Source organism: Talaromyces atroroseus (assembly GCF_001907595.1).
Source record: "Talaromyces atroroseus strain IBT 11181 chromosome Unknown scaffold_5, whole genome shotgun sequence".
NCBI classification, from domain to species: domain Eukaryota; kingdom Fungi; phylum Ascomycota; class Eurotiomycetes; order Eurotiales; family Trichocomaceae; genus Talaromyces; species Talaromyces atroroseus.
Window position 1 is genome coordinate 911847 of NW_017971437.1, and position 17333 is coordinate 929179.

At 47.3% G+C, this 17333-nt stretch overlaps 9 protein-coding genes across 9 annotated transcripts; 5 read left to right on the plus strand and 4 right to left on the minus strand.

Annotated features, from left to right (window-relative positions):
- Positions 1–611: 611 nt before the first annotated feature.
- UA08_04764 (hypothetical protein) lies at positions 612–3282 on the plus strand (the record flags this gene model as incomplete). Its single annotated transcript, XM_020267070.1, has 8 exons — positions 612–645; positions 715–927; positions 1000–1675; positions 1986–2181; positions 2219–2495; positions 2553–2989; positions 3057–3162; positions 3218–3282. The coding sequence occupies 8 exons, from the start codon at positions 612–614 to the stop codon at positions 3280–3282; spliced, it is 2004 nt and encodes a 667-aa protein (XP_020119896.1).
- A 379-nt stretch (positions 3283–3661) lies between these two features.
- UA08_04765 (hypothetical protein) lies at positions 3662–4372 on the minus strand (the record flags this gene model as incomplete). The annotated part of the gene is made up of 1 exon (XM_020267071.1): positions 3662–4372. The coding sequence occupies one exon, from the start codon at positions 4370–4372 to the stop codon at positions 3662–3664; it is 711 nt and encodes a 236-aa protein (XP_020120388.1).
- Positions 4373–4784: 412 nt separating this feature from the next.
- On the plus strand, positions 4785–6389 carry UA08_04766 (RuvB-like helicase 1; the record flags this gene model as incomplete). The annotated part of the gene is made up of 5 exons (XM_020267073.1): positions 4785–4928; positions 4988–5207; positions 5259–5628; positions 5689–5820; positions 5879–6389. 5 exons carry the CDS (start codon positions 4785–4787, stop codon positions 6387–6389), a joined length of 1377 nt encoding a protein of 458 aa, XP_020120389.1.
- Positions 6390–7010: 621 nt separating this feature from the next.
- UA08_04767 (hypothetical protein) lies at positions 7011–7835 on the plus strand (the record flags this gene model as incomplete). Its single annotated transcript, XM_020267074.1, has 3 exons — positions 7011–7190; positions 7258–7670; positions 7748–7835. 3 exons carry the CDS (start codon positions 7011–7013, stop codon positions 7833–7835), a joined length of 681 nt encoding a protein of 226 aa, XP_020119966.1.
- Positions 7836–8065: 230 nt separating this feature from the next.
- Positions 8066–9088, minus strand: UA08_04768 (hypothetical protein; the record flags this gene model as incomplete). Its single annotated transcript, XM_020267075.1, has 1 exon — positions 8066–9088. The coding sequence occupies one exon, from the start codon at positions 9086–9088 to the stop codon at positions 8066–8068; it is 1023 nt and encodes a 340-aa protein (XP_020119965.1).
- Positions 9089–9593: 505 nt separating this feature from the next.
- Positions 9594–10367, minus strand: UA08_04769 (hypothetical protein; the record flags this gene model as incomplete). Its single annotated transcript, XM_020267076.1, has 2 exons — positions 9594–9631; positions 9692–10367. The coding sequence occupies 2 exons, from the start codon at positions 10365–10367 to the stop codon at positions 9594–9596; spliced, it is 714 nt and encodes a 237-aa protein (XP_020120141.1).
- An 852-nt stretch (positions 10368–11219) lies between these two features.
- UA08_04770 (hypothetical protein) lies at positions 11220–13635 on the plus strand (the record flags this gene model as incomplete). Its single annotated transcript, XM_020267077.1, has 9 exons — positions 11220–11303; positions 11369–11491; positions 11548–11628; positions 11699–11852; positions 11904–12016; positions 12074–12408; positions 12471–12709; positions 12785–12881; positions 12939–13635. The coding sequence occupies 9 exons, from the start codon at positions 11220–11222 to the stop codon at positions 13633–13635; spliced, it is 1923 nt and encodes a 640-aa protein (XP_020120140.1).
- Positions 13636–13967: 332 nt separating this feature from the next.
- UA08_04771 (Chromatin modification-related protein eaf3) lies at positions 13968–15187 on the minus strand (the record flags this gene model as incomplete). Its single annotated transcript, XM_020267078.1, has 4 exons — positions 13968–14179; positions 14252–14636; positions 14698–14929; positions 15027–15187. 4 exons carry the CDS (start codon positions 15185–15187, stop codon positions 13968–13970), a joined length of 990 nt encoding a protein of 329 aa, XP_020119964.1.
- A 904-nt stretch (positions 15188–16091) lies between these two features.
- On the plus strand, positions 16092–16691 carry UA08_04772 (hypothetical protein; the record flags this gene model as incomplete). The annotated part of the gene is made up of 1 exon (XM_020267079.1): positions 16092–16691. The coding sequence occupies one exon, from the start codon at positions 16092–16094 to the stop codon at positions 16689–16691; it is 600 nt and encodes a 199-aa protein (XP_020119963.1).
- Positions 16692–17333: the final 642 nt, after the last annotated feature.

Genomic DNA, 17333 nt, shown 5'->3' on the forward strand with positions numbered 1-17333 from the left:
GCGCCGACCTCTCTTATGAATGCCCTCCCATGTGTCCTTTGGCTTACCAAAAGCAATGCAACGTGTTTCTGTCTGCCCAACGAGAATGTCTACATCAATTCAACGCTTGCCATGCTTGTTCATTCTATAGAAGGCCGCTGCCTATTTGGCCAATAACGATTCGTGGAGCCATCAAGAATTGCTTGGAGCCACACGGGGTTCCTTTGGCAGTGCGACAAGAGCGCAGAGATATATATTCACCAGTCATACGTAGATAGACGTATAGTAATGTATGTGCGCGTGTCTACTCCGTAGAATACTAGGAATCGGTCTCTATTACGCTCAAATAGGCACCGCGTGAACCTCAAAGAAGCTGCTTGTAGAACCTGTCAGAAAAGTCTCCGTTGTTGCCGCAAGGGATCCTGGGACTAACGAGCTTGGCGTCAGTGGGCGATCGACGCACCGGGAAAACACGTGATACAAGAGGCTCGACATGATTTCTGCTAAAGCTTGCTTCTTTCCCAACATCTTCTCATTCCACTCTCTTACGCCTTCCTGTCTTGCCGATACTACTCTCAATCCCGCTACTGAGACATTCGTTACTCACTTTCTGCGCTGCATACTAGCACAAAATGTCAACGATTGAGATCGTTGTCAACCCTCGGGGTATATTTCTTCGTTCTGATCCGGTCTGTTCGAGGATATTTCAGCGGAAATTGACTTGACTTCCTTTAGGTAAACCAATTCGAAAACTCCCAAAGGAGGTTACTGTATCCACGGCTGCCCCGGCTAGCGATATTTACAATACCATAGCTCAGAAATCTGGTTATTCGGTGCATCGGCTCAGAGTCACAAAGGGTTCAGATGGGAGCACGTTGCCCAATGGATCGCAGACCATTCAGGAAACCGGACTTAAGGCGCAGAGTGTAGTGTATGTCAAAGACTTGGGTACGTATATGCCGTCTGTTTCTCCGCCCCTATATCATTACAGATTCTGACTATCATGGCATTGGTCTGCAGGTCCTCAGCTCGGCTGGCGATTTGTATACGTAATCGAATACCTCGGCCCTCTTCTTATTATTCCCGCCAGCTTATACTTGTTACGGCCCTATCTGTACTTCAACTTCGAACAAATCCCGGAACCGTCATGGCCTCAACAGCTTGTGTGCGCATTGCTGGTTGTTCACTTCTTGAAACGTGAATATGAGACACTTTTCATTCATCGCTTTAGTCTTGCAACTATGCCGGCTCGGAACATCTTCAAAAACTGCGGTCACTATTGGGCACTGGCTGGTGCCAACATTGCGTACTGGGTCTTCCGCCCAGACTCTCCTGCCGCGACTAATAACCTGAACCCAATTCTCTACTACGGTGGACTCGCACTCTTTGTATTGGGCGAATTAGCGAACCTCAATGCCCACTTGATCCTACGGGGCCTTCGACGACCTGGTACAACGGAGCGCGGAATCCCGAAGGGATTTGGATTCGGCTTGGTAACATGTCCAAACTACATGTTTGAAATCATCGCTTGGATTGGTGTCTATCTCCTGACAAATCTCAGCTGGAGTGTCCTTCTCTTCATTGTTGTTGGCACCCTGCAGATGTATCAGTGGGCCAAAAAGAAGGAGCGTCGCTACCGCCAGGAGTTCGGTGATAAGTACAAGCGCAAGCGTTTCACTGTCCTGCCACCTCTTCTGTAAACTCGGAGAGAACAGCTAATCCCCGAAATTGAACTCTCGATTTCGTTTCCAACAAGTCGTACAGAAAAACTATGTCATTGAGGCCGGAAAGAAGGATGAAAAGAGAGATGAAAGAACGAGATAAATGTATTCATAGTCTTGACACATGCGATTTCGCCGCAGCATAGGAAATTAATGTTTATTTTTATCGCCTCACATAAAGTGCAACTGACTTGGTTAGCTACAAATATCTAATCACTTTATTTGGGGCAATGGCGGCCAATGGGATTATCGATGATCCGGGCCGCATTGTACATCGCCTTGCAGTCCATCATCGCGGTTATTTATTGTGGATGACACGAAAGTCAATCACTTCACTTCTCAACCAGCAGTCGGTACTCCCAGATGCACAAATGATTTGGAGGTTGTCGAATACAATGTTCTGGGAAATCTTGACCTAGGATTGGGTTTGTTTCGTGTTCTTTCCAATCCCTCGTTGAAGCGCGCTGGCAACGACTGCGTTGTAAGTAACCATGCATTACGCTCTACCACCGCGGAAGTCGTCCATAGCTCCTCCTTTCGCTCCACGCACGTCTGTCTGGTCCCTTCAACGTCGCCGGCAGCTGAAGACTATCGGGACCATTGCGCTGGTGGTGATTTTTCTGTTCTTCATTCTCCCGCGATTTGTCTCGTTCTCAATCACTAGACCGATTGCGGCCGCGATCCCCTCCGGAACTGCGAATATCGTCTTAGTCACCTTGTTCGACAGAGAAACTCTGAGTGAGCGATATATACAATGGATCACAAGTAACCGCGAAGACTATGCGTCGCGCCATGGTAAATAGCTCCCAATCATATAAGAAGGCTACGGTCAGTGCTGAGATGTCATGGCAGGATACAAAACGTTTTTTGCAAACACGTCCGACTATCTTTATACTCTGCAAGACCAACAACCACGAAGTTGGGCGACCGTCCCTGCCGTCCGACATGCAATGGCCGAGAACCCCCATTCAACATACTTCTTTTTTCTCGACGTGAATGCTTTTATCATGGAGCCCCGTCTCTCCCTTACGGCGCATGTCCTGGATCCGAAGCAACTTGAATCATTGATGATCAAGGACCATCCTGTCGTGCCTCCAGATAGCATCATTAAAACGTTTTCACATTTGAAAGCGAATGATGTGGATCTTATCATCACCCAGGATGGTGAAGACTTGGTTCCTGGGAGCTTCATCATCAGACAAGGCGATTGGGCCAGGTTCTTCCTAGATGTGTGGTATGATCCGTTATACCGGTCATACAACTTTGCAAGAGCAGAGAAGCACGCATTAGTATGCTTTTCTCTTCCTAGACCAAACACAGCAAGATGTGCGAACTCCTCGCTAATCTTTACTATAGGATCACATTGTTCAATGGCATGCAACAATATTAGCGAAACTGGCGCTCATTCCTCAACGGAGTATCAACTCCTACAGTAAAGATTCACCAGATGTCAGTGCCGATGGTACGTATCATGACGGCGACTTTGTCATTCATTTAAACGAATGTGATGCTCCAAGCCGAAGCTGCGAAGAAGAGTTGCAGCCATATCATTCAATGTGGCAGAGGAAGACGTCGCATTTAAAGTCATCTTAAAGCGATTTTCCCCTTTATTTCTTTCTTTCTCTGGTTTATATTGGTTTTTACATTATTTCGAAGAGTCATTCTTCAGAGAATTAACGAGGCGTTGAATATTAATATGCATGCCCCACTATCTAAGTCCTTGTTTCTACCTGGGGAGGAATTTTCTGTTTTAATGAATTTCTGCTATATCAATATCAAATCATTTGGCAATCCGCATGTACAACATAATTTAGAGGAAGGGAGTAACCTGCATTTAACAATTTGATAATGAAAATCCCTAACGAACAATCTTTAAATAAATATCTACTATTGTACATGATTTAAGATGTGGCAGTCAAAAATATGCTATCCATGCCCTAGGTGAAGCCCGCTGAGCGTTGTTATGCGAACTTCGGCACCTCCTCTTCCGTGCCCTTCTCTCTCTTATTCCCCTTGTTCACATCCTTGCTCTTGCTCTTGTTTGGGGGCGATGAATCCTCATTGGAAATTGCTTCAGCCTTTTTAAGTCCTTTCTCCTCTAACTCCCTAAGCTTTAGCCAGTCTTCGAATGTCTCCGGGGGTGGCTGCAAGCCCAATGCTTTCCTCGTTCTCGCAAACTTCTCCTGCATTTTAGGCGTCTGCATAATCTGATATCTCAACTGCCATCCGGTTAATCCTAGCTCTTTTATTCTAGACGGCTTGTCCGATAATAGATAGCGATCGAGTCCACCACACTTTTCAATGGTTCGTAATGCCTTCCGTGTAAGCTTGATCATGATGTCCTTGTTCAGCGCATCGCTGTGCATCTTCTTCCATCGCACATTGGGCTTCCATGAGCGCCTTGTTTTGCCCTTATTTCTGCCCTTGGAAATCTTGTTGCCGAAACTGATTGACACACCACCGTATAGACCGCTATCGGCTTGCTTGTACTGGTAATTCGGCTTGTATGGATATTGTGGAATCGCTGTAGGTAGAGTCTTGCGTTTTTGGAGACACGACGATGTTGAGAAGCCGCGTTTAATCAGAGGATTTGTGATGTTCAAGGACAGTGCCCGAAAGCTCGCATTGAGGGAGGTTGACGCGCATGTCAACCGGGTTGATAAGCCCGCCATTGTGAGCTATAACGACACCCAATTGTATCAGAAAGCGAGCATTATCAGGAAAAGAGAATTGCTATCCGAAGCTGGCAGAGAAGTTGACTGGCTCTTCGGGGAAGAAACAGTGAAAGTAGATCGGAACTGGTGGTTGATTTCTCGGAAAAGAAATTGGCCTGGGCAAGCTTGACCGCCTTCGCCAACTAAGAAAGCCATTGGCGCATAGTCCATCTGCGGCGCGAAAATTAGCCTAGAGGAACAAGCTCCATCCATCTTGTTAACCAGACCCTGCGAAACAACAGAATTGCGTGTCTCGGTTTTGAACAATCTTGAATTTCTTTTTTCTATTCCTCCCTACTTTGAACTTACCATTTGAAGGTTTCCGTCAATCAAGTTCGCGGCTTCAATCGAAGCTTTGATTTCTGTCACGATGGTGCAAATCAGCGAGGTCAAGGGAGGTTCGCGCGAGAACAGAACGATGGCGCATACACATATCAAAGGCCTAGGTCTGCATCCTGATGGTACCGCTGAAAGCTCTGCAGATGGTTGGGTTGGCCAGACAACTGCCAGAGAGGTATGAACCCCAAATTACCCTACAAAGATGCGCAGGCTAATATCGTATCTCTTCACTAGGCATGCGGCGTTGTGGTAGACCTGATCAAAGCAAAAAAGATGGCTGGCCGAGCAGTTCTCCTCGCTGGTGGCCCAGGTACTGGAAAGACTGCCCTAGCTTTGGCTGTTTCGCAAGAGCTGGGCACGAAAGTGCCTTTCTGTCCTATCGTCGGAAGCGAATTGTACTCTGCAGAGGTTAAAAAGACAGAAGCGCTCATGGAGAACTTCCGAAGGGCTATCGGTATGCTTTAACTCTGATTGATCATCTATTGCATATCTGACCTTTTGAAAGGCCTGCGAGTTCGGGAAACCAAGGAAGTCTACGAGGGTGAAGTGACGGAACTTACCCCAGAAGAAGCCGAGAATCCCTTGGGTGGTTATGGAAAGACCATCAGCCACCTCATTATTGGTCTCAAGTCGTACAAAGGCACCAAAAAGCTCCGCCTGGACCCCAGCATTTACGAAGCTATCCAAAAAGAACGCGTGACCGTCGGCGACGTTATCTATATTGAAGCAAATACCGGTGCATGCAAACGAGTAGGACGTTCAGATGCTTATGCCACAGAGTTCGATCTCGAAGCAGAAGAATACGTTCCAGTTCCCAAGGGAGAGGTTCATAAGAAGAAGGAGATCGTGCAGGACGTAACACTCAACGACTTAGAGTAAGTGGCTGTCCTGTTGAAACTTGGGTTGTTATCACATCGACTAACCATACAAACTAGTATGGCCAATGCACGGCCACAGGGCGGACAAGATCTTATGTCTATGCTTGGGCAGTTGTCCAAACCAAAGAAAACCGAGGTTACTGAGAAACTCAGAGCCGAAATTAACAAAGTCGTGAGCAGATATATTGAGTAAGTGTCTCGTACATTCGTATTGAGTGCTAGTGAATTTATGCTAACGGCATTACAGCCAAGGTGTTGCTGAATTAATTCCTGGTGTACTATTCATCGATGAAGTGCACATGCTCGACATTGAATGTTTTACCTACTTGAATCGCGCGCTTGAGTCTCCGATAGCCCCCATCGTTATTTTAGCTTCGAACAGGGGCAATACTGTTATCAAAGGCACAGGAGATATTACAGCTGCGCATGGCATCCCCCCCGATCTTCTTGCCCGCCTTCTCATAATACCAACTCACCCATACACACCTGACGAAATCAAGACAATTATCCGACTTCGCACCAAGACAGAGGGTCTGAACATCACAGATCCTGCCTTGGAGAAAGTTTCCGAGCACGGTAGCAAAATCAGCCTGCGCTATGCTTTGCAGCTCCTCACCCCTGCTAGCATCCTTGCGCGCGTCAACGGACGCCCAGGCGGCATTGACGTTGCAGATATTGCTGAGTGCGAAGACCTGTTCATTGACGCCAAGAGAAGCGCGACTATTGTCAACCAAGATAATGGGAGCTTTCTGTCTTGAGTGATGGGCAATGTTTTTCAAAATTGAGGGTTTACGATGGGAAAAAGGAGTGTACGGTGGCCTGGTATATTGCGTGTTTCAATCTTTAATCTCAAGTAGAATATGTGACTTAGTTCAACTGCTACTTTTGTAATATCAGCTTATGGCTAGTATCATCCACCTATGCTGCCTGTACATCTGCACCGTGTCATTTGCAGCGCTGTAAAGCTCTCAAACCCTCATGGCGCCTTGCTGAAAGCATTGAATAAGCCACTAGTTACATGCGCAGCAATCCTCGAATGGTTGCTTGATTTTTTACAGATGTATATTGGAGGCAGGCGTTGCGTCACGTGGATTCTCCGTACTGATAAGCAGTGGAGCGCATGTGCCTGCTGGAACGGCCAACCAAGATCATCCAACCACCCCCATTCTTCGATTCCCAACTCCACTGCCTTCAATACATGAACGCCCTTTATACGAATAATTCGTTCATCGCATTCGAGCTTCATATAACACGGATTACAGCCCTGTATCAAACTTGACTTACTCCCAACCTTCAACGCGAGACGCCACAAGACTCAAGGCATCCGTCATTCCGCTTCCGCATTGAGCCACCAACAGTGAACAACGAATCCTCTCACCATGGCCAATCCCCTTGATACAGATGCTGGCTCGGAGCTATTTAGCAGCTATGAAGCAGAGCTGAAGCTCGTTCAAGCCGACCTGAACCAGAAACTCGATCAGATAGCAGAGGCCACTGGCGAACCACGCAAGTCGGCTATTAGCCAAGCGGAACGAGCATTGGATGAAGCGTCTGAGCTGGTACTTACTTATTCTTTGGAATCGGAACTCTATATTAGTTCTATGGGCTAACATATGATTTTTCTAGCTTGATCAAATGCGCATGGAGAAGCAAAACATCCCTTCGGCTGCTCGCTCAAAGGTTAATGTCCGGTTTCGTAACTATTCGAGCGACATCGACGAACTGAAGAGGAAACTCAAGTCTCTATCTGACGACCGCAGGGCGCTCTTTGGGGCGCGGTATACCGATGACCCCGAGGCTGGAGACATTCACATGGAACAAAGGCAACAACTACTGTCGGGAACAGAACGTCTAGAGCGCAGTTCTGCTCGTTTACAAGATAGCCAACGACTTGCACTAGAGACGGAGGATATTGGCCGGAATACTTTGGCAGATTTGCATCAACAGCGTGAGACGATTGAGCATACTCGACAGAATCTGCACCAAAGTGAGGGTTATGTTGATACGAGTATCAAGACGCTGCGGGGCATGGCTCGTAGGTACTACACCCCCATACAATATAGTATTCAACCTGATCTGCTGTTGTGCAATATTGATCTAACTTTTGTACTTGTAGGATGGCTACAAATCGAGTGATCACTATCGCAATCATCACCGTTCTGATTCTGTTGATCTTCGCTGTTATTTTCAGCAGCTTCCGTTAGATGTATATAATGCTTTTGATTATATCCAGGCGTTTAGTGTATCTATTTCATTATAGCTTAATGTGTGTACTAGCAAGCTCGCATTTCCAACGATGGTGGCTTTTCATACACTGTGGGTATCTACCATGCTAACTATGCAAACCTTGACAAACAAAACACAATCTATATATACATGCATATATGTACAAATTTTCGATGCGGAGCATTAAACAGTCACTGCCATAATTTCGTCAATTCATTACTCTCACAGTTCCAAAAGCAACATTGACCACCACCCCTACAAACACAGCTAAACTCTTCCTCCAACTCCATACCCCTTCCTCGCGCCTCAGCCACATTGCACATCCTAAAGGCCAAAAGAACCCCATGACAGCTCCCCAGAGCATATCATCAAGCGCGCTGTGCGACGAAGAACCAAACCCACCGCCATCATCACCTCCGCCGCCGCCGCCACTACCACCAAGCGTCAACCCCGTACCAGCTCCATCCGCGGCCGAGCCTTCATCCATCCATCGATCTTCCAATTCTCGCAGCTCTGCGCCAGAGGGCATTGTATCAGGTGTATGCGATACAGATTGGAGCGCCATAAACTGTGATCTTAGAGCGGAGACTTCACCCGGTGTAAAGCCTGCCGATAATAAGCGATCAAACCCCCTTGGAGCAGGTGTTGTTATCGACTCTTCATCCTGTTCTTGACGTCGTTGTTCTCCCACTGTTACTGCTGTCCTCATTGAAGAAGCAGGATCTTGCTGCTTTTCTTGCTGTTGTTGAAGAAGAAGAATGGTGGATGCCATCCCCGCCTCTGCATTGAGGTCTGACGCAGATAGGACAATATCGCCAATGGAACAATGCACGTAGACACGAGGTATATCACTGAGGATTGCATCTCGCATCACTGCTTTCCCTTTTTCTTTGGATGAGATCTTGCCGACGGCTGGGAGTTCGGCATTTGTAGATAACGGGGTACTTGTCCGCGACGACGGCGGCAGTTTCAATGACTTTATTAACGGGACGGCATCTTCGAGACCTCGGCCAGAGTATATGAGTCGAATCCTTCGATTCGAGAGGTCTGATGGCAAGTGCGCGCGGATTAGCTGTTTGAGACCGGCGGCTGTCGTCGTTGACGGGCAGGTGATTCCCAATTGGACGTCGGGGATGGAGGCGGAGAAGCGGATGATTACGTATATTTGTGGTGGTGTTGTTCCAGGAGATGGTGAAGGTTGAGGAGTTAATGAGCTGTCTGAATAGTCCATGGTTGGACTGTGAAGGGTGTTTCGCGAGTGATGGTTGGGTTGTCAAGATGCCATACATAGATGATCTGCCGCTGCTTATCCGCCGTGGTGGTTATCGACATCATCCAGCCCGCGTGGCGCATTTTGACATCAGAGAGCGATTTATTCTCCACAAAAAATATAGCTATTAAAATAAATGTGCCTGGACAGATCTGAACTGAAGCTATCAAGAAACTATGATCTTGAAGAGACACCGAGACTACGAGTATATCATTCATTAATTTGTAAATACAGCCAACTTCACTAGTGGAAGTAAATCAATCTATATAAACTAGGTATCGTCCATTGTGTCTCCAAAAAACAAAAAATGTGCATATATGTTGTAATTTCAAGGCCTGTACCACAACATAGCCAGAAGTCTTTAAGCGGCACAGAGATCCCAATCACCGCAAGCCGACACTTGAATAGAAACGCCGCCCAATGCACTGCATAATGTTATGGTTCAAATGTACAGAAGAAAGATGGATTATACCATGAAAGACTCCCCACAACCGCATTGTTCCTCTGAAAAATCATGTTAGTTTCATGTATGCAGTATTCCGCAAGACGATAGAGAGCACTTACTTATATTGGGATTACGGAACACAAACCGCTGACTGAGCTTGTCTTCATGCCAATCCATCTCGCTTCCGATAATGCTGAACAGGGCCTTGCTGTCAATAAGCACCTTGACCCCGTCCTGTTCAACGATTTCGTCGAATTTCCCAGGCTTCTCGACGTATTCAAGATGGTAAGCCAGCCCGGAACAGCCACGGTTCTTCACGCCAACCCGTATCATCTTGGGGTCCGGCTGGGATAGCATGGAGTGCAGTTGGGATACAGCAGTCGGCGTAAGGGTCATTGCCGCCTTCCGGGGACGGAGTCTTGAGCGGCGCGGCTTCGTCGTTTCGGATTGCTTGACGGGCGATGGCTTCTGGGCTTCGCCTTCCCGCAGACTGACAGTAGTGGATGGTCTTGGCGTAGGTGGAACGGCGCCGTATAAGCCGTTCGAGGAGTTGTAGGGAGCATCTGTGGTAATGGATGTGTCTGGGATCCCGGAGTTACGGGGTGGAGGTGGGTTCTCTGGGAGGGAATGAGGCCGGTAAGCAGTCGCCGTCTGCATGTCACGTCTCAATGAATGGTAATTTCCAGCGTGCGAGGAGAAGGCCCGGTAAGAGCAGATGCATCTTTGCCTGGCGACAAATCTGAACACCGCTGCGGATGATGTCACTGAGGGACGAAAAGCCTGCTGTAAAGACATGATTGCGACCATGGGCAACTGTCGCAGATTGTGTTGATAATCTAAATGAGCTGGGCTTGAACGATCAATAATTATACAGACGTCTGGGTGTATGTGTGTTGCAATATTGCGGCGAGCAGTGACGGGCGAGGATTAATAAGAGGACGAGAAGTTGTCGGCGGCAACTCGGCTGTTGCTCGCCGAAGTCAGGCGGTTGGCAGCTCGGCCAATCAGCGTTCAGGCGTTTCTACACATTGCGGCTGTATGGCTCTGGCGGTGCAGAGTTGAGATGTGGACAATCAGCGGAGATTTGTAGTTCGTTTGAGGAAGCACCCATGCTACTTCTGTTCTATAAGCTTTATGTCACAAGAGCTGGGTGGTACTATGGAGGGGGAAAAAAAAGAAAAGAAAATGGACACGCCGGTAATCGAACTGACCCAATGCCAATGAAGCGACGCAGTAGCGGAGTGGGATTGTGTTTGTTTTTGGCTGCATGGAAGCCCTTGCAAGTATTGAAGCTATACAGAAATTCAAGGTCAATCATAGAAATGAGAGTGTCATTGGTAGTAATACCTTGTCATATGAAACTGTTGTAACCAGCTAGTTAACTTAAGTGGGTGTGTTTTGGTGTAAGCGGTGGTGCCTGGAAAATGCGGCACCCAACTGGTGGCTAGTGCCCACTGCCCACATGGAGACAACATGGAACAACTGCTCCTTTTGTTATCTGGCCTGTCACTGTGATGCTTGTGTTTTGGCGCATAATTCAAACAGGCATTATATAACCGCTTCTTCTTCTCCTCTTCTTCGTTCGTGTTTATCATGTCCTGGTTGTAAATTTGGCTCAATGATTCGCAGTCCTTCGACCTATTAACCATGGAGGCCTCCCCGTTAACCCAGCAGAGTAGACCAGAGATATTCCAGCCCAAAATTGTAGGGCTGTATGAAGCTCTCTTTCAAGTAAGTAAAAGTTAATGACATGTCCCAGCTGCTCGGTTCGACCGTTTTCACTAAGCAGAATTTAGGTGACAGACAACTTTGAGCCGAGTGATGGCTTTTGGAGAGAATTCTATCTGCTCCCTCCTGATAGAGCACACTTGCGTCGGATTTTAGATGCTATCTCGCCAGACGATACCCTATTACTACAGGTAACATACTCTGGCGATAACGGTCTGACAGCATGTCTAATACTCCTCACTTACAGGGAGTCACTCAACGATTATTTGCTCGGTCTATACGCGAAGCCGCGGCCGGAACGGCTCCAAATGATGCCCATGCGCTCGAGGTTAGAAAGACCAACTCTTTTAATCCATTTGCTTTTGTTTGTAAAGGGCCTATTTCTGACACTGTCTTAGACTCTCACCATATTCCTAGGAAGCATACTGGTCAAGAAGTACACCAATCCTAGCTCCGACATCATCACGGCTCTTGCCGGGCTTGATGAAGTGGACCAGGTATTCACAGACTTTGTCGTCATGCTCGACAAAACCATTCGAGGCGGCAAGCATTGTAAGAATGCATGCTCTTGATTCAAAATTTTTGGCTGCTAACAATTCACAGTGGATCTTCGCATCAAGGCTATTCGGACGACCGTTGCAATGATCAGTGGTGCATACAAAACCAGCCTAATCGCATATTTCATGCAGCGAGATTTCTTTCCATCCATAATGAAGGTAAGGCAGCTAAACAGCTTCATGTATATAAAGACAATATGACCTAACGACTTCCAGTTTGTACATGATTCGGAAAGCCACCTGCAGATATTAGAGCCGTTCTTGCTTCTTGGTTTATTAGCCAATTACAACAAGTTCGAGTTCCAGAACCCTTATCAGCAACGACTCAATGATTTTGTCAATGAGGCGACGATTCAGAAGATTGTCAGAGGCACGGGACTGTCGTGTGCCGGACTCAGAAATGCATATGTTGCTATCCAAGACGATCTCCCAGAAGGGTGGACATTGAGCAATACGCTCATATTTTTCGGCCTGCGAATACTGGCTCCTGGCAGCAAAGATAAATCTGCCACATTAACCGCAGACGAAATCAAGGAGACTTTTGCTGCACAGTGAGTAAAATACTTGGTCAATATGTCTGAGAATAGCAAAATGCTAACTGTCATTTTAACAGACCAGCATCCGAGGCCGCAGTCCTCTTGGCTACATACGACTTTGTCAACGCAAATAAACTGTTTGCATATAATCTAGTGACTTCGATACCCGAAAAACGGAATGAAGAATCCCCCTTTGCGAGTTTCTTATCGTTAACATCCTATCTGCTTCAGCATGCTTACCGGTCTGAGAGAGTCGCTACGTACGCAGAGCTGAATCTTCTGGCTCTTCGCATTATCGTTGAGGATCCAGTGCTGTGTAAGCGAATATGCAGTGACGAAAATAAGCGTACTGTACGATTATGTCGACAGAGACAACCGCATCTTCCTCTAGTCAGCGGTGATCGAGTGCTGGCGACTGTTATCTTTGACATAATGATTGACACCATTACTCACAATCTACGCCGTCGTTTGGATGCCAATCTCTATAGGTAAGCCGTTACATTTTCTCGGAGGTAGTATAACCCTGTTAAACTAATGCAATCCAGTCATACCATCGCAATCCTTGTTCGACTCTTTACCTATCTATCGTCCAACAAAACTCGACTAGCATACCATTGGGCTGAGATGTGGCGCACGCTGCTCTCTCTAATGCGCTTTCTCACTACCTACGCCTCTGACTTGACCTCAGCACCACACATTGATACCCTAACAACCTCACTTGTGGACCTTCTCGCATTCACTCTATCTACTGGAGACACCTTTCTGCCTGATCCAGTGTCTTACGACGATCTCTTCTACAAGATTGTAGAGTCCGGTCCTATTATCGTACGATTTCGTGACGTATACAAATTGACATCATCTCTCAACGCCCCTACAGCAGACATACAAGGAAAAGACACGGCAGAACAAGCCCGCGTCGCGGCTATTGATACTTTGATTACCGTATCCACACACTTCCTATCCCTGCTTTTTCAAACCGACACCAACAAACCCGGAGAAGCATCAACAGCCAGCGCTGGTGACGGCAGCGCGGACGCGTCTACTCCTAGACCAGCCGCGCGAAAGAAGAATCTCGGCCCTCGCGAGGTTCACCAGATAATCAAGCAGGGCTACGATACGCTTAGTATTCAACCGCAGCAGGGCCTCAGTACATGGGACAGATGGCGAGAGGCGGATAGGAAGCTGGAGTTGAAGCGTGCTGCGCGATATGCTGTTGAGGATGCAAGGAAGCTTGTTCTTTGATGTTGATCTTGGTATCGATACTCCTATAGCTCGATAACTGGTTTGACTTCCTTTTCTGGTCATCGTGTTTTTGACGCCGGTAAAAAGAACTTTTGTGGTATCCGCTAGCTATGAGAAGACCTTTTACTCTATGTCTATATCGAATGGTTGAATCAATTATGAGGGACTATCATCGTGAATTGAAACCTCTCAAGATCTAACTACGTATCCCTAATCCATGGCCAAACAGCCGCCTACCCGTAGTAATAAAACAATTCTCTGCTGAAATCCACGTAGACGTCAGGAGACGCCAACAGCTCTCCTCTTCTCTCGTGAGTAATTTAGATTGCTTTTCACACAAGTCGTGATGTTGCGGTGCCTGGGTTTGGAATAGGCACGCCCGTAGCCTTTTCCAAGTATTCTGTACTAGCACTGATATATTTGTTTGCAAAGAATTTTTCAGAGTTGCGGCTCAGCCAGATTGTGAACTTGCTTAATTCTTCGCGCAGACGGCTGATAGATTGTTGGTCCATGTTTGTCTGCGCAATAAGTTCAGGAAGAACAGCTATCAAACAAAATGTCAGTTTCGTCATTGATGTAATAGTAGGGTGAGGAATGAGACGTCAAGTACACTTACCAAATAACCGAACTAGATGGTGAGCTCCATAGATATCAAGAGGACCCTTGTCGGTATAATTTTCTGCACCACTTTCCCATTTCTGACGCAGCAATCGGTATTGCTCCCTTTCAAACTTATAGAGCAGGATCTTGTCCAATGACTTGTCAAAGTACTCTTTGATCCCCATGATAACTTCCTCGAGAACATCCAACTCGGCTGTCGTTGTGCGCTTTGGGGTCTCCTCATCAGAGTATGACTGAAGAATCGCATTAACAGAGTGAGGTGCTGGCAATGCAACAACTTGCTGGTTTTTAGTCACATTTTCCCAATCATCGACAAGCAATGCTTTCAGATTATCGGGAAGCATGATGCGGATCGATGGCCGCAAATGGAATTGATCCTCCTAGCAGGATATTTAGTACATAAATTCGACGTGTCTACTCTGTGAAGCTCTTAATACGTACCTTTTCAATTTCATTATCGCGACCTCGCTTTGTACCCTTGGCAGGAACAGATGATTGCCTTTCTTCGCTTCCCCGTCCAGAGTCTGAGCCACCTCTCTTCTTGCCTGTCTTGCTGGCGAGGTTGGGTTTTGCCCACATCTGAGCAGTCATTTCTCTCCGAATCTGAGACGCCAGTTCCCGGTTTTCCTCTGTGAACTTACGGAGGCGCTCTAAGGGAACCCAATCATCCCAGCTGGTTTTTTTATTCAAATTGATGTCAGCCTGCCAGGATGAAATGGCTAGTGGGGGTTTTCAAAAGCACACGTCGGCATGTCTGCAGGAGAACTTACGTGTTTTTCCAGCCTTTGTAATGAACTAGATATTCATAAGGACTCTTTCGGTCATCTGGATCGACATGTCTCAAATCCATAATCTTGGCTTCGTAAAGGACTTCATGGTGGAAACAGAGGACTTTTTCGTCTCGGTTATAACTGGGACCTGCCGGAGCCATGATGTCCACTATCTCAACTCTGAAACTTCTCGAAAAGTAATCTAGAGCTCTGACAGGTAAAATAATAAACAGATCCTGTAAGTTTCTCGGGTTTGGGGCCCTCCAAGTGTTGGAAAGCGAATGCTGGATTCTTAGGCACGGTTTCAGAAAACAACGCCCACTGACGGCAGACACGAAAAAGTTGGAGACCAGTCTTTAAAGGCGTTTAGCTACCTAAAAGTACTCTCCAGCAGAGGATCCTAAAACGCAGGAAGGTTTCAAAAGAATGAATCGCAGCCTCTCAGACCGGAGATGCATGTAGAGGTAGAGCAGAGCAGAGGCCAGAGAGTAAAGCGCGCCTCCGAAAGCAGGAGTCGACAGAAGAATCGATTGGCCTGATGTGACCGAACAGTTTATCCAAGCTACTACGAGCAACTTTTGGTTGGAGGCAATACTTTGAAGAATGGCTCGAGCACGAAGAGGGAGACAGGGAGGAAGGGGAAGGGGAAGGGTAAAGCGCAACGAACGGGGAGCGGAAGGAGGAGGCAAAAACGCGTTAACCTCTCTCTTTCTCTTTCTCTCTCTCTCTCTCTCTCTTTCCTCCGCGCCCAGCCCCAGCTTCGCCCACGATACTTTGATGGAATAGTTTCTGCTTCTACTCGACAGAGGTATGCTTTGTTCAAGCTGAAATCGCGGTGTTCTCCGCAGTACTAGATAGGCACAGCGTCTCTCCTGGGTCCCCCACGCGTCTGGTATCAAAAGATTGCCATCTGCAAAAGGCCTCAGCATCCCAGTATCTTCCGAGGGCTTCTGTTCAGGCCGGGACTGTGGGCTTTTCTAGCAGGCAATCCTTGCGGCTTTAATGTTCATGATCCTGCGCCAATTTAAGGTTTCAATACAATAAAAATTGTCAGAAACTATCGCCATGGCACCGTCGGAGGAGTCTATTCTGGGTAGTTTTCTACTGTCTCCCGCGTCACTACCGACCGTCATCTCGTTGCAGAAGTTCACTGAGCTCTTTCCAAAACGCTTCCAGTCTCATCCCCAAATCAAGGTCCTGTACCGGGAATTGCAAGAACTGCGCTCCCAGGACATGGATCTCATCTCGGAACATATCCTGGATGAAGTCAAGGCCGGTGAACAGCAGAAAGCCGACTTGCTCGAAGCTGCCAAGGAAACGGGAGTCGCTGGCTTTGGCGATGCTGACCATCGCGAGATGAACCTAGATGTCGAGCTATTCGGTCCAGCATCTAGCACCCAAGCTGTGGGATATCATTCCGTCTCAAGTCTTCTTTCAGAAATGGAGAGTTCCTGCGCTGCTTTGGAGAGAGAGGTTGTAGCTGCAGAGGAAGAAGCGAGCACCACTCTGACGGCAGTAAAACAAATTGTCAGTGACCTGAGTGATCTTCGTTATGGCAAATTGAACAAACCCGGGGTCAACCCTGATGAATTTACGGGCGAGATCATTCGAGGTCTACAAGGTCTTCAAGATGCCTGCGATCATGCTTATGACATGGAGTCGTGATTCCCCGATATCTGTATAAGCTATTAATTACACGGCCCGCATCGCAAAGACAGCTGGCAATCAACACATGCGAAAAGTAGTAAAGAACAGTGAAATACGCAGACTATTGTTCTGTACGATGAGGGGACGTCTACGGGCCCAACGCATCCAAAATTCAAATATCGGAGATGGACCCCCCAAAAACATTATTTTGCCCAACGCCTGATTTTTTTTACGCGTCCAACTCCTGAAGAAGCGACATTCCAACAGCTGCCTCCATAGATGCATCATTTTCTGTGATGACTTCGTGCATTGCGACTGGTCGGCCAACCTGATCAAATTCGTATGGAGTTATCGGCGAACGTTGTTTCCAATTGACCGTCGGGTTTCCAGGTACTCTAGGAAGAGGTGGGAATCGGCTATAGCCAGATCGTACTCGCTGGTAACCTTCGTGCTTGCGTTCGCTTAAATCGGGCCATGGAGCCTGTGGCCTGGAAGGATTATTGATTCCATCGGGCCTCCAGATCGTCTCTCTTGCTAGCACTGTCGATCGGAAATCCCCGAGCCTTCTTCCTGCTAGTATTGGTTGGGTTTGCACTGTATAAGATGATGCTTGTTGTATTTCCCTCCTCGCTATCGACAGATCAAGATTCTTAGTATTCT